Source organism: Notothenia rossii (genome assembly GCF_949606895.1).
Source record: "Notothenia rossii genome assembly, chromosome: 2".
NCBI classification, from domain to species: Eukaryota; Metazoa; Chordata; class Actinopteri; order Perciformes; family Nototheniidae; genus Notothenia; species Notothenia rossii.
In genome coordinates, this window is record NC_136904.1 from 88,193,867 (window position 1) to 88,209,114 (window position 15,248).

General features: G+C 41.0%; 1 protein-coding gene across 1 annotated transcript in view; it reads right to left on the minus strand.

Moving 5' to 3' along the window:
• Window positions 1-14,871, minus strand: part of tbx15 (T-box transcription factor 15) — a 34,470-nt gene extending 19,599 nt beyond the window's left edge. The window contains exons 1-3 of the mRNA XM_079663848.1: window positions 14,409-14,871; window positions 7,236-7,443; window positions 4,206-4,307 (exon numbers count right to left, since the gene is read on the minus strand). Coding sequence (XP_079519974.1) covers window positions 4,206-4,307; window positions 7,236-7,443; window positions 14,409-14,595 — 497 coding nt within the window. The 5' untranslated portion in view covers window positions 14,596-14,871. The remainder of the gene's footprint in view (window positions 1-4,205; window positions 4,308-7,235; window positions 7,444-14,408) is intronic.
• Window positions 14,872-15,248: the final 377 nt, after the last annotated feature.

A 15,248-nucleotide genomic window follows, 5' to 3' on the forward strand; every position in this document is an offset into this window, starting at 1 on the left:
TTACAACTTTTTAATACCAAACACACACCTCAACACTAAGCTCTGACCTTTAACCTGCTGACACACACACTCACACGTATACACACGTGTACGTACACACACGTGTACGTACACACACACAAAGGGTGCCAGGCGTTTCTGTAATTTCCTGTTTGGAGCTGTTTAGGGTTACGCTCGGCGTTGCAGGGAAAGTGTTAAGGAACGAGGAAACGTTAGCCCCAAACAGGACTGGAATCTGATTAGTCCCCGCTTTCATCTTTCATACGTCTGCCATCTGGCTCTGGCACGATCAATACAGCCTGGACTTTATGTGACACTCTTACTGGACAGAGGGGGGGGGGGGGGGGGGGGAGGAGGAGGGGGAGGGGGAGGAGGGGGAGGGATGGGAGGAGGGTCCTTCCCCTTCCCAGCAAACTCAAAACCACACAGCTGACAAAACCAAACTGCTCTATTTCTCTCTGTCTTTCACACACACACACACACACACACACACACACACACACACACACACACACACACACACACACACACACACACACACACACACACACACACACACACACACACACACACACACACACACACACACACACACACACACACACACACACACACACACACACACACACACACACACACACACACACACACACACACACACACACACACACACACACACACACACACACACACACACACACACACACTCTCTCTCGCCAAACCCAGGCTGAGTATTGGGTTACTGTACTGACAGAGTAAATATTGCTATTGAATTACATTCAGGGTTGACTGGTGTTGTGTCTGTTATAAGAGAAGACCAAAGTGTGTGTGTGTGTGTGTGTGTGTGTGTGTGTGTGTGTGTGTGTGTGTGTGTGTGTGTGTGTGTGTGTGTGTGTGTGCGTGCGTGCGTGCGTGTGTGTGTGTGTCTTATGAGTACTGAATGTCCTCCCACAAAGATAGATAACTGATTAGATGTTGCCCATCGTCAGAGATCAGTATTTATAGTTGGTTTGTAGTTCCTATCGTTTGTCCCTATGCTTAATGTGTGTTTAGAATTGAGGTCAAATTAAGTTGTTTGCTGTCTGTTTTATCCCCTTCGCGGTGTTATTTAATTGTGTGTGAGTACCCAGTTGGGCGTGTGTTTTCTTTTTTAATGGATATGGGACCAAGCTGATCCACAAAATGAGAAAAATAAAGAAAATTACAAGATTTTGTTTTATCTCTTTGTGTCTGTGATGTGTTTCCTATTGTGAATGATCATCTTCTATATCTGGATTAAGAGGACATGGTAAATGTGCCTTACTTGGAAATAGTATAGATTTTAAAAAGGGGAGACAGATTGATGTACAAGATTATAACTTTTAATGACAGCATAAATGTTTGTGTGTGTGTGTGTGTGTGTGTGTGTGTGTGTGTGTGTGTGTGTGTGTGTGTGTGTGTGTGTGTGTGTGTGTGTGTGTGTGTGTGTGTGTGTGTGTGTGTGTGTGTGTGTGTGTGTGTGTGTGTGTGTGTGTGGTCTCCATGCTCAGAGGCTTAAGCTCAGAGCTAACTGGAGGACTGTCCACATGAAAGCCGTGTAATAAATGCAGATTTAATGAGTGTGGTACCAATGAGACGTTCCTAAAGAGAGGCAAGGAGCCCAAGTAAAGCGAGGCGATTCCAATAAAGACCTTATTTCCAGACCTCAAACTCCCCGACCTGAGAGCCACACCAGTGACAGCTTCAGCTCAGTTTGCAAAGGACTGTGGGATAAACAGGAGAGAGACTTTCTGGATGGAGAGCGGAGAGAGGCGGCAGGGCAGAACGCCTCAAATCTTTATTTTTGTTCTGTGTTTGTTTTTATTCTAACTTATTCCTGACAGGACTTTTTGTGTCAGGAATAAATCTGCGTGGAGGGGAGGGGGAGAAGCTGTCTCTGTTTCCTGCTCAGATGACAGGGTTTTGTTTGTGGTTCGGGATGCATCTGTGGCACGCTCAGCCTTTAATCAAACATAGCATAGCGACGCATGAAAACACTCCCAGTAAATATGTCTCATGTCATTGAACTGTGTTTCAAAATGTGCTCACGGCCTTTAAAACACGCTGGTACATTACACACTACGTCCACACACCGAACCTGGAGAACGACGGTGTTTGAAGACGTGTCTCTAATTTTACGGCGTATATAATAAATTATGATCTTACATTGGAGCCAAATACATATTTTTATTTTCCTTGTTTTATTTTTGTGTGTTTAGCTCTATTGTAATCCTTCAGTCATTGTGATGGTTTTGTGGAAATATAACAGATATATTACGTTGACTGCAGTTTCCTTCAGATAAATACTTCCCACTTTGAATAAATAAAGTCTAATTGTCGTCCTCACAATTCCATGATTGTCTAAATGCTAAATTGGAGGCTGTTTTTGACATGTTTAGTGATATATGGAAAGGTCAGGCTTACAAAGCTTAAGTTCAGGTTTGAATCTATATGTAAAATGTGATTTTGAGATTAAACTTCTTTGCACTTGAATGTTAAATAAAATTTCTTACATTTGAACGTTTGATTAGATACATCTGGTTACTTTCTGTATTTCTCTTACTTTTACAAATCTAATTTTATTCCATCGTGCGCTCAAGCTCTATTGCTGTCCATTAACATGACATAATTTGTCTCAACTTATTTGGGCCTATTGAGGTCATTTTAGCTACTGTAAATATCTCTTGAAAGAAAAAGTGGTATTTGTAATTCCAACCATCAATTCTTAATATTACCTTTAAAAAAAGCGTCTCCTGGCAGCTTTCTGAATCCCTTACTGGTCAAACTGTATTTTAACTGTAATGAGGTAGCTCTGGGTTATTTGCCACATTATCACTTCATCACACACAGCCTGAATCTGCATCAACTCTCAAACGCAGCGATCGAATCTGCAGGTAAAGTTCACACACTGTTCTCATCATCTTCCTCTCACTTCCTCATTTCAGTAATAATACCAGAAAATATTATATTGAGCTATAAAAGTAAGCCTGTAGAACGCCCACAGTGGACTGCAGCAGGTATACGTGCAGCGTCCCATATTCTTTTTCCATCTCAACCTCATTTCGTCCCATTTGTACGTCATCAGAGCTGAATGTTGAGAGTTATCCTATTCTCAGCCTGTGGCTCTGAGGCCAGCAGGATGATGAATACATTTCAATCTCTCTCTCTCTGGCTCAGACTTCTGGGACTCACTGAGGGCCAGGATATCAGTCTTATTACATATCCAGAGAGATCCATCATATAGCAGCCTTCCTCCAGCACATGCACGCTCTAATCACTCTCGCTTCACTTCACCCATGCAAATGACGGGGACTTTTCTCCGTGTTGCCAACAAGAAGACAGGACAGGTTGTAGCAGTTAGGAGGAATCTGATAAATGACGCGGGGAAATCTTTTGTTTGGTTCAAATCCTCGGACTAAGAACTGGTGTGAAGAGGACAAAACTCCAACTCGGTCAAAATGTTTACACCCGGTCAGGGATTTGAGAATCTTCCAGGAAAATACAGTTGTTCGCTCCAGCTGCAGCAGGAGTGTGTCCGCGCTCATGCAGATATGACAGTGCGTGTGTGTATCATGCTGTACAGCTGTGCATCTATTCACATCTCTGCAGAGTAAAGCAGCTGCAAGATGTTCTGTTGTGCCGAATGTGCGACTTTCTAAAGATAATAAATCTGTGTTCTTCTAAGCATTTGAACTATATTAGATTTCTTGTTTTTTATATGTTATGTATGCACCATGACATCAAGTCTAATTCCTAGTATGTGTGAACCTACCTGGCAATAAACCTGTTTCTGATTCTGATGTGAAGCATCTGAAACAGCATTCAGATCATTATGGGGCGTTAAACTACCCACTGAAATCCAAAAGAGAGAAATCATTTTGGTTTAGGTTAGGGTAGAGGACTGTTGGGATACATTTCTGCTTCGGAAGGGGAGTAAAATGGCAAGGAAACTAAATTAAATGTGCAAAGACCATTAACTGTAAAACCTCTGTTCCAGATTAGTTGGTGTGTGATTTACGTCGGCAGAGGCCTCCACTCTCCCGTTGATGTGTGTGTGTGTGTGTGTGTGTGTGTGTGTGTGTGTGTGTGTGTGTGTGTGTGTGTGTGTGTGTGTGTGTGTGTGTGTGTGTGTGTGTGTGTGTGTGTGTGTGTGTGTGTGTGTGTGTGTGTGTGTGTGAGGAATCTACCTGTATCTCTTGTTGTCCACAGCCACGATGTCCATGGCGATGTAATACTGCTGGTGAGGGTCCAGACCGGCGATCTTTACTCGCATGGCAGGAAACATCCTCCTGAACGAGAGAAAAACAACATGAGGTGATGAGTCTCTGTCCATTTCCTCCTGCTATTTAAATGAGGGAAACATGTGAACATTTTTAAATTATGCCTCTGAAAATAACATTTGTGGAGAAACTCAGCAACATTGAAATGAGACCCGTGAGCCCGGCAGCTGTCCTATGGTCAACTAGCTCACAACAAATATACAGAGGCAAAACAACTCAAATGTAAACACTCAGATTTCATATCTTTTTTTTCTGCAGCTGTGGACGAATAGGAACCTGAGGTATACCTCTACTCAAACTAGATTATTTATAGAAGCAAGAAATAAGAGTTTTTAATTAAAATAAAAAACATTATATCAAAACAAGTATGCCTACACCTGCTAAGTGTTTAAAGTATAATCCTATTCAACATTACAAAGGTTAACAATCAATCAGGCCTTTTTATATCAGGTCACCCTATCAACAAAAACATCCACAAATAAATTATTGAAAAATCAAAAAACATTAGCTACGATTTGATCAAAAAGTGCACCATCAATCTCAGAAAGTGAGTCGGTCACTCCAAACGATCCGGACTTTTATTGCGATTTTTTAATCATCATAAATGTTTTTGCAGTCAAGCATTTCATTTGAGCGTGTGAGCAACACAATGGACTCTTACATCATCATAACCTCTGGATTAACTCGTAAATTACAATGTTTCTGCTTCACTGAATACACGGCATTATAGGATTTAGATATTAAAGTCATGGGAAATAAGATTTTACAAACATTTATTAATTATTAATGGCATTCATACATTAATATTTGTTTTATACTATTTGACATTCCTTTAAAACCGTTAAAATGTAAACACAGAGATGTTTGTTCAGTGCTGAGTAAACCCACCAAACAGCAAGGACACATTTTTAGACCGATCGCTAAAGACCACCATTTAAAAACATCATTAAAAAAATAATATTGCAATTTCATTTTGGTTATTTTAAGCTGCAATTTCAAAGATACCTATAAAAAAAATGCAGGCGTTTCAGACTAACTGCTGATTTGCTTCAAAGATTTACTGAAATCCATCCAATAATGTAAATGGGAAAGTCTCCTCTGGTCAGAGTTCAGGATTATAGGAAATACACTCTTTAGCCGTATTGAATTAAATCTAATAAATAACATTTAGTCAAAAAACTCTGCCATTACTCTGATTTATGGATTTATTTCAAATGTAATACATTAAATTGCTCTTTTCGTGAAATATTTCCAGTCTCTCTTCCCAGCTTGTAAAGATTTCCATTATTTAAGTGTAAATAAATCCTTAATTGTATATTACCATGCCACTGTGACCTCTGACCTTTATGAAATTAGGAGTTATTCTGTGGCTTCAGTTTTCTGTTTGAACACAATGCTTTCAAAATGTCATAAAAACAAAATGTAATTTTTTATCTTTGAACGAGTTTGACAAACATCTCCTCCCATTGGCTGCAGACTAACGCTTGAGATCCATGCAAAACCCCGCAAAATTTTTGTAAAAGAAAAGAATCCAGTGCCTATATTAGCAGTCTGTATGAGGAGAAGGAGACATTTGAACTTAATTCCTCGTTATGCACTTCAAACATTTCATTTAAAGGTCGTAAATCGGGGCCTGCCTAATGAGAACAGAGGGCTGCTCGCCTGCTTTCCCCCCCCCCCCCCCCCCTCCCCCGCTTCTGGATTTATGAGCTTATTATGAACAGGCCGTGAAATACAGTCACTCCGCTTCAGCAAGAAATGATTGTCGCGCCATTTATGAGCTGATTACCAATTTAAAGCCAATTCATAAAAGCAGCCAAGTGTATGGTGCGTAACGAGCAAAGAGCGACTTTATATTAACCTGAAGTCAGAACTGAGAGGAGGAGCTGGGAAAAAGAATATTGACATACGGAAAGAAATAAGATTTAGATATAAAAGAATATATAAATGTGGTTTCAAAACTAATAGGTGGACTTTGTATCCACTAAACCTGAGTTATGTATTACAAAAAATAAATCTCTTGACTTTAAGAACAACTTTTCATTCTGGTTTGATAAAAAAGTTTGGGATCAATAAAACCTTTCTCTATGAGACTGACTTTCCCAATATTACATGTTACTTTTGAGCAATTTTGTAAAATGTTCCACGCATAAAACCCACTATTAGAATGAACCATTTCCAAGGTGAAAAAGATTGGGAAAATACAGAACAATGTATTTTATAAAGTACCTACCTACACTGACTTGTCCTTATTATTTAATACAATAAACCTTGATGAAATTATTAAACTTCACTCTTGTCATGAAATCCCCAAAAACTGTTCTATATCAGGACACTTTTTTAGTTTTAAGATGTATTTCACCTCGCTGACATCTAATCTTAGAGCAAACACCTTGAATCCTCCACACAGAGACCTTGTTAATGGGGGCCGTCTGCCGTAAAGCGATATTAACCCTGATGTCAGTCACGTGCACCGAGGGGGAAATGTAAGTGTGATGTGCGGTGCTCCGGGCAGTCTGCGGGGAGAGAAGTTCTTTCCTGCGGGTCAACCTCTGCGCTTACTCCGGGTTTGCACTACTGGCCCGGGAGAGCAAAAAAGCAAACCCCGGAACATGTTCCACAGATTAATGAGAACCAGCTCTCCTTATCCTGCGACATCAGGAGCAACCTGCCGCGTCACGAAGGCCTGAACACAGCAGAGAGGCCTGCATGTGCAACACATTAACACCCAGCAACAGAGAAGAGGTGTGTGTGTGTGTGTTTCGGCTCTAAATGAACTGTATGTTCAACTCTTTACTGGTTTTTCCTCATCGCATAATGAACAAATACATTTTGAGCGTCTTCTCATACCTTGACGCAAACTGTACGCACACCGCACTGTTGTCTACACTGTTCAGGGCTACTTCCAGCAGCTGTGTGTGCGTGTTTCCTTCCTACCTGCCCGCCTTGGTGATGATCATCTCCGTGCCGATGTCATGGAAGCGCTTCCACAGATCGGCGCACTGCAGCTCCACCTGGATCTCCTCCATGGAGGCGGGAGGCGACGGCTCGCAGGGGACCGGGGCCAGGTCGGCTGGGGAGTCGAAGGAGCACGACGTCCTCTCGGCCAGACCCTCTCCGTCCGAGCCGGGACTCGCCTCTGAGTCTGAGGGGAGAACGAGGAAGAGGATGAGAAGCCAGCTCTGAAACTGTGGAATTAAAATGCTTTACGCAGGAAACTTGGCACAGTGAGGAGGCAAAGAGGCTCTCCGCTGACTCCAGATCACCTGCCGGCTGCAGCTTGGAGAGCAGCGGCACAGTTTGGCTCGCTGGCTTTTTGGGCTGATGTCAAAAGCAGAATAAATGTTGCGTAAAGACTTTGAAATGGGATTTTGTTTTAAATTGGGCCACACAATGTAAAAAATTCCGATGGGAAACGTTTAGTCAATTTAGTTTCCCATTTAAGGGTTCCTCCCGGACCGACTTTAACAGACTGAACATTCAGAGTCATCAGCAGTCACCGTGTTGGGGCAGATCAAAAAGTAATAATCCAGACGTCCAGGAAAGCTTTCCATTAGCCTCTCACTCACACACACACACACACACCAGCTTGGCTCCCTTCATTTTAAACCAACATCAGGGTGGACAAAATAACAAGTACATGGGACAATCTTACAAAACCATGTAAGACCTTTGTGAAGAGTAAGCAGTGAAGATGTTCCTTTCTTTGTATTTTGTTTCTCTAATATTGACCTCTAACCCCTCACAACACTATCCTATTCAGTAAAAGTGAAACTATAATAATAATATATTCCAACAGATTTTCAGAAAATATCCACTTTTGCAAATTAATAACATTTCAGAAACCAAGACTTTTTCAACTTGACCTCTAAAAGTTAATCAACACACGCATGATGTTTTTAAAAATATGGTGGAAACTTGTGGGGTTATGTGTTGATCAAAACACTTCATAGTTTCTCCAGCTGGGATGTTAAGTCCTCAACGCTCGGCACCTCAGATCTGCACTTCACCCCGATAAAACTCGCCACAAAATGTCTCTTATTCCACTTTTCTCAGAAATAGTTTACAGCTGAATATGATACACACACACACACACACACACACACCCCCCCCCCCCAACAAAAAATCTAATAATGTATTATTTATTGGGAGCCCTGACACGAGGAGGTTGACTTGGCAGAGGAAGGGCACACAAATACGGTTATGCAAATAGGAAGACTGGACAGCTTCCCAGGCGAAACACCACAGAGCAGAACGAGCCAACACTGCTGGGAACAAGAGAGGAGTGATGGAGATAGAGGAAGAGGAGGATGAGGAGGAAGAGGGGGGTGTGATGACCAGAGACACAGAGAGAGACTTTCCATCATCCTCTTCTTGGGAGATCCTCCCCGGGTCTCTGCAGCCAGAGAGGACTGCCACACTTCATTATTTTCCCCTTCCTCTGCTCTAATTGTTCACACACCTTCTCTCTCTCTCTCTCTCTCTTTCTTTCTCTCTCTCTCACACACACACACACAGACACACACAATGCCGTATTTCTTCTACTGTACAGTATTAAAATTACATTCTGTTTGTTATTATGTTATATATGTATATTTGTGTTGTTGTTCCGGCAACTTGAACCATTTGGTTATATTTTATTGCACCACTATTGTATGTCTTTCTTTATTCACCATGCATGTTGCACTGTCAGAGGAGCCTGGGACCTGAGATTGTCATTGCTCAAATGATGCTAAAGCATTGTGCAGAGGACAATAACCCCTTCAGCCAGCTGCCCCCTGGCTCTCTATTAAAAAGAATATTGCTCGTGTATCAGGAAGGCTCAAATCCCAGCAAACAAAATGTACTTTTGTAATTTAATCTTCACATGGGTCGAATAGGATTATATTTTACAAACAGGCATTTCATTTAAAAAGGGAGAGCGGAGATATCTGATGTTCTGAGGATTCATTCACACACTGCAGACAGACAGTACACAGTACACAGTGTGTGTGTGTGTGTGTGTGTGTGTGTGTGTGTGTGTGTGTGTGTGTGTGTGTGTGTGTGTGTGTGTGTGTGTGTGTGTGTGTGTGTGTGTGTGTGTGTGTGTGTGTGTGTGTGTGTGTGTGTGTGTGTGTGTGTGTGTGTGTGTGTGTGTGTGTGTGTGTGTGTGTGTGTGTGTGTGTGTGTGTGTGTGTGTGTGTGTGTGTGTGTGTGTGTGTGTGCGTGTGTGTGTGTGTGTGACCGAGATGGACTAAAAGTGTAACCCAGTTTTACACTTTCATTTTGGTCATTGCAAAATGTACGTTATATGTTTTTATAAATGTTTCTATTTTTGTATTTATATAGTCAGTCTGAAATATAATGTTAACTGCATCAATGAGGCAACAAGCTTCAAATGATCCAACTTCCAAGCTGATTTACACAAAGTGATTCTCAACCAAGTCTCTCAACTGGATTTAGACTTCTGTATTATTTAGTTAATATATGGTTTAATATTAAATAATGATATAGTAATTTTCCATATACATAAAAGGCCCAAAGTGTGTGTCCTGTAGAGAATTAGTCTGGAGATTTGGGATCTTATGATGTTAATGTTTTTTCTTTAATGTTCGCATAAAAACTGAAATCTGCTTGAATATTTGCAACTGCCTGAAAGGACACATTGAGCTACTCATATCTGTACTGGCATCTGAAACTGCAACTTACACACACACACACACACACACACACACACACACACACACACACACATTCCACAGAGCCAGGACGATTAAAAATAAATAATTTGCCTTTCAAGCAGTCCGCCAATAGACACCCTGTCATCAACTGAAGGACCTGTCCCCTGTTGGTTCCCTACCTCTCAACACACACACACTTACTGTACATCGACACACACTGACACACACATTGAGGTCCAAACCAAGAGCTATGTCTGTATGTACAGACAAAAGAACCAATGTGTAGCTTCTATAGATCCGTGTTTTTTTCTATAAATGTAAGCATCCAAGGATAATATTTTGTAGTTTATGTGAAGGTCTTCTTTTAGTTTCTAAATTGTACTCTTAGTTTAAATGTTTACTAGTTAATTTGTTCAACAAAAATAACACTGAATTAATCAAAACAGACATTCATCGATCAACAAAACCTGCCCAATTATCAGAAGGCGGCCCTGACATGTGTTCTGGTTGAAACAGACACTCACACACACACACACACACACACACACACACACACACACACACACACACACACACACACACACACACACACACACACACACACACACACACACACACACACACACACACACACACACACACACACACACACACACACACACACACACACACACACACACACACACACACACACACTCTCTCTCTCTCACTCTCTCTCTCTCTCTCTCTTGCGGTTAAGGGCCAGTCCAGGCCTCATTAAAACCAGTCTAACATCCACAGTAGGCCACTATTTCCTCTGAATTTAATAAAGTCAGTGTTCACATCAGCTTCAGGGGGGCTGAAACCCGCTTTAAGGAATTTAGTGCACATTAAAATATCACAGATAGTGTTTTTAATGTCGCTACAAAGAACATTTTTAGGTAGACAAAATGTACTTCTGGACGTTTTCCTCTGATGGAAAGTTGGAATTTTTATTATAGTTGAGTTAAGTTCTAACTATTTTTAAGTAAGGAGGAAATATTACTTTTTTGAAATGCCTCTTGGATAGATGTGGGATATATCTTTATCATTTGTCTGACCTGGATTTGTAATCGTTTTTTTGTTTGCAGCAGGTAAATATATCTCAATCTGATTTACAATATCCTACTCATTTAGAAAGATTATTAGGATAAAGAAAATGAATCCCTTGTCTACAACGTTCTAAGTATTCTGTACAGCTATCAGCAATAATAAAACCTAGAGAATGTTATTTTAACATTTCCAAACATAAGAATTACAAATATAAGGCTTACATTTGGGAAACTTATCGATCTACCATGTGTTCCAAAAAAAATAAGTTTTCTTAAATTTGAGTATTTAAAAAGTAAAAAGCAACAAATAATGTTTTAACTCAATGAGGCGAAAAATGCACCATATATAATACTATTAAAGAGCATGGACCCATTTTAGCTTTTCCAATTTATAGATTATTAATGAGAAATGTTAAAGTTTAAGAGGTTAAAAAATTGGAGTTTGAAGTTATATTCTACTAATTGTATTTATAAACTGAGCATCTTTAAATAGTCCTTTAAAAGGGGGAGTTGGTGAATGTAGTGAAGTCTCAGCAGATTTCTTGAGTGGACAGAAGCGATATCTCCATGAAATCACAAAGTAAGCAATACACACATGAGCACCTGTCACTGATGAGAGTCAGCAGTAAAACCTTCATGTGCACAGCTCTCTTATCAGCATGCGTGCTTACAAGTAGAGAAACCAATACAATAGAAGCTGCAGCGACTGCATCATTTAAGGAGTATATTGTATACATTAATCCTCTTAATATGTAATTGACCGACTGGTGAGGTGTTAGCACTGAGTTGCATCTGTGCAAGCGAAAAGTGTCACCTTGTAAATCAGCCTGCACGCAAGTAGAGAAATCAATAAAACGAGCAGCGATTGGATCATTTAAGAGCTATATCATTATTCATTAATCCTTTAAATATTGTAATTGACCCACGCCTGGTGTTAGCAGTGAGTTATATCTGTGCGTTAAAGCGAAAGGTGCCACCTTATAAATCACATAGTTTGAGCCAAGCATTAAATATTAAATTATACTAGATGTAGTTCAACTTGTTAATTAGTGTCTTAAAAGGTAAATATTACGGAGATGTGGTTGTAGCAGTTTTGTGAGGTCTAACTAAAACAGGGTTTCTGTGCTGACTGAGCCGTTCAGGCCTCTCAGTCCTGCCCTTGTCTTTGAGGCTAATAAACGTGTTATACGAGCAGCCGGCCTGCAGCTGAGTCAAAAATAAAATCACTCCGTTAAGGATTCCTCTAAACCACATCATCTGACCACAGAGCCTGGCTGTTCTCGGTCACTGCTGCCCGGCGCGCCAAAGCGGAGGCTGGAGGACCCGAGGAGGACCGGCTGAACCTGCCAGCAACCCGCCTGCTAATGAGAGCAGGGCTGGGGGGGGGGGGGGGGAGGACCGGGGCCTGGCTAATTTGCTGAGCCACAAATACTAAATCTTTCCGGAACAAAAACCCTAGGATACGGTGAACTGAAATACTTTTAATGCTGGATTTGAGAAATGCCTGCAGGGTTGTATAATGAGAGTTTTGGTGGATTAGCGTTTCCCCTTTAAAACACACACACAAGCTGTTTGTCATTAATAACACTGAAGTCAACATTTAGTCTCACCTCCCTCATGTAACTGCAATGCACACAGTTCAATATTTTAAAGACAGCAACAACAATCTTCCCTTGACAGATAGAATCTCCTTCATCAAATACTCTTCTAAAGGGTCAATTACTTTTTTTTCTATATTTGTCAGTCACCAATAGTTTGAGAGCAGAGGAGCCGTGCGTAAAGGCGCAGCTCCGGGTCAGACTGCAGCGTCGGCCTGAGCAAGCCTAGTATTTTATTATTTATTTTTGTATTCCTGCAAGTCTATACATTTCCACAAATAACTACATGCATGTGATTTAAATATAACAGGACAGACCATTTTTGTATAGCCAAATTAAATATTGAATACATAGAAACAAGCCTAATTTGGATCCATACGAAGATCACAACATCACAATGTTGCAGGCAAACGGCTAAACGTAAACATTGTTTTATCAGAATTAAATTATTTTTCAGTTGTTTTTTTTGATAATTAATAATCAGTCGTGGGTCGAGCATGATACGCAACGTATGTCTGTGTTTTAAAATAAAATGTCTACGTGACAGTTTAAAGCGAATCAGCGAGTTTAAAAATGTCATCAGGTTCTGAAACGGAATGTGCAGCAGGTTTATCAACAGCTCTTCTTCAAACACTAAACTCTAAAATAAAACACCAATTGAATTACAATTACTTAATTCCATTAATGTAAAAGTGCATGCTAAAAATGTAATTACAGTTTAAGTAAATTAAAAACATGCTCAAAGAAAAATATGTTTCGCTTACGTAGAAATTGTCTAGGTGTTGCAAAACATCTCGTTATCGCATGACTGACAAAGGTATTAAACTCAAATATCTTTAAAACTTCTAAATATATTTTTAGCAACTTTCTTACCTTGCTATCTAATGTGTCCTGGGTGTACTACACATTGATTAAAAATGACCTGTTTATCTTGAAAATAAATGTAAATGTGTATCATTATTATTTCAAATACAGTATAATTTATTAACGTTATAAGCGAAGGTTAACTGGTTTGTAACAACTACCATATTAAAACTGATTTCACGTTTTTCACGCAAGATGAAATCTGCTGTTAAAAATTGTCTGACCGCTCTCACAACAACATTGGATTTTCTGCCCTATTACTGCAAGTAATTGCAATCCTGCACTGGGATGTTATTTCTCAGCAGTCTATATTATGATAATGGCAGATTTAGTCTGAAAATAAAAATGTCATTTACTTTGTGATGCCAGCCGAGGCCTCCCTGCAGGCCTGCAGCCAAACAGAGTGCAAACAGAGAGCCACATCATTTCACGCTTTGACTGACATTTCATTTCATTTATGTCTTATTGTGGAATCCACCAGTCCAGTCAGAACCTGGACCCTGTGACGCACCATGAAAAAAGGAAACTATACTTTGCATTGTCTTGAGACCCATAGTTTTAGGTTGTTTTGATTCATATGTTACTGATGCAAATTGGTGGATTTGGTGGATTTTGTCGATGCATTTTCTGTGTTTTATTTCTGACAATTGCCAGGAATTTATTATCTGGCTGTCTTTCTCTACAGGCCTGTATGCATGAGTTTTATAAACCTCATCAACAGTAAAACTCATCGCTGCAGCAGAGCGGAACCACAGAAACTCTTAAATGAAAAGCCTCCACAGTCCCAGTGAGGCCGTGGAGCTTCTAGCTAAGCCCTGTCGTGGGTTGGGTCACTTAAAGTGGAGCCATGTTTTGACTCGGGACTCGCTTTCGTGCTATAACGGAGATCCGGGACATTATACGGTGTGGTGCACTGACCCGGGTCCATATCCAGACAGTGCGCCGCGTCCTCCCCCTCCGTGCCGAGGCTCTCCATGGACAGCTCCAGCTCCTTGTCCTCCCAGCCCCGGAGCTTCCTCTTCTTGTTGGAGCCGATCAGGGCTTCCACTGAAAACGCGTGGGCTCTCGAGCTCAGAGCTGCGGCAGATCGCCTCCTCTCACTCATTTCTCTCAAATCCACCCGAAGGGGGTGAGGCGGCGATAAACCCTCTCCGTCCGTCCCACGCAGTGAAGCAAAAACAGTGAAAACCGCTTACAGTTTACAGCGAGGCGCGATCTCACAAAGTGTCCAAAATAATCCCAAACTGTGACTAGAAACGCCGCGTGAACTGTGCCATCCCGGCGGCGCGGGGACTGATAGTTTGGATTCACGCGTCGCTACGTGCTTCCACTCCGCGTCTTTCTTTTTCTCTTTCTGTCCCCCCAACTTCTCGCTGATTGATACTCACTTCTGGAGGACTTTTTTTCATGCGCAAAGGGGCGGCGCTATAGCTGTCTGTCAAACCGGAACATCCAATCAGAAGTAAGGAAATACGGCGAAAGAAAGTGTTTCGTCCAATGGGAGCTGAGGGAGACGCGCGTCTTGGAAGAGGAACATGCATCCTTTAGCAGAATAATGAACCGATCCCATAATGAAAAATAAAATATCAAATTATCCTTGTTCTTAATGTGTCCAAATCTGCTTTAAGCCTAGATGTCCCTGCAACCAAAATGTGATTAAAGGCCAAACAGAAAAATTAAATAACCAGTTGCATTTTGTATTTGTATTGACCTCACCATCCAGTCTGATGTCTCCCTCCTCACCTCCTGCAGCTTCAC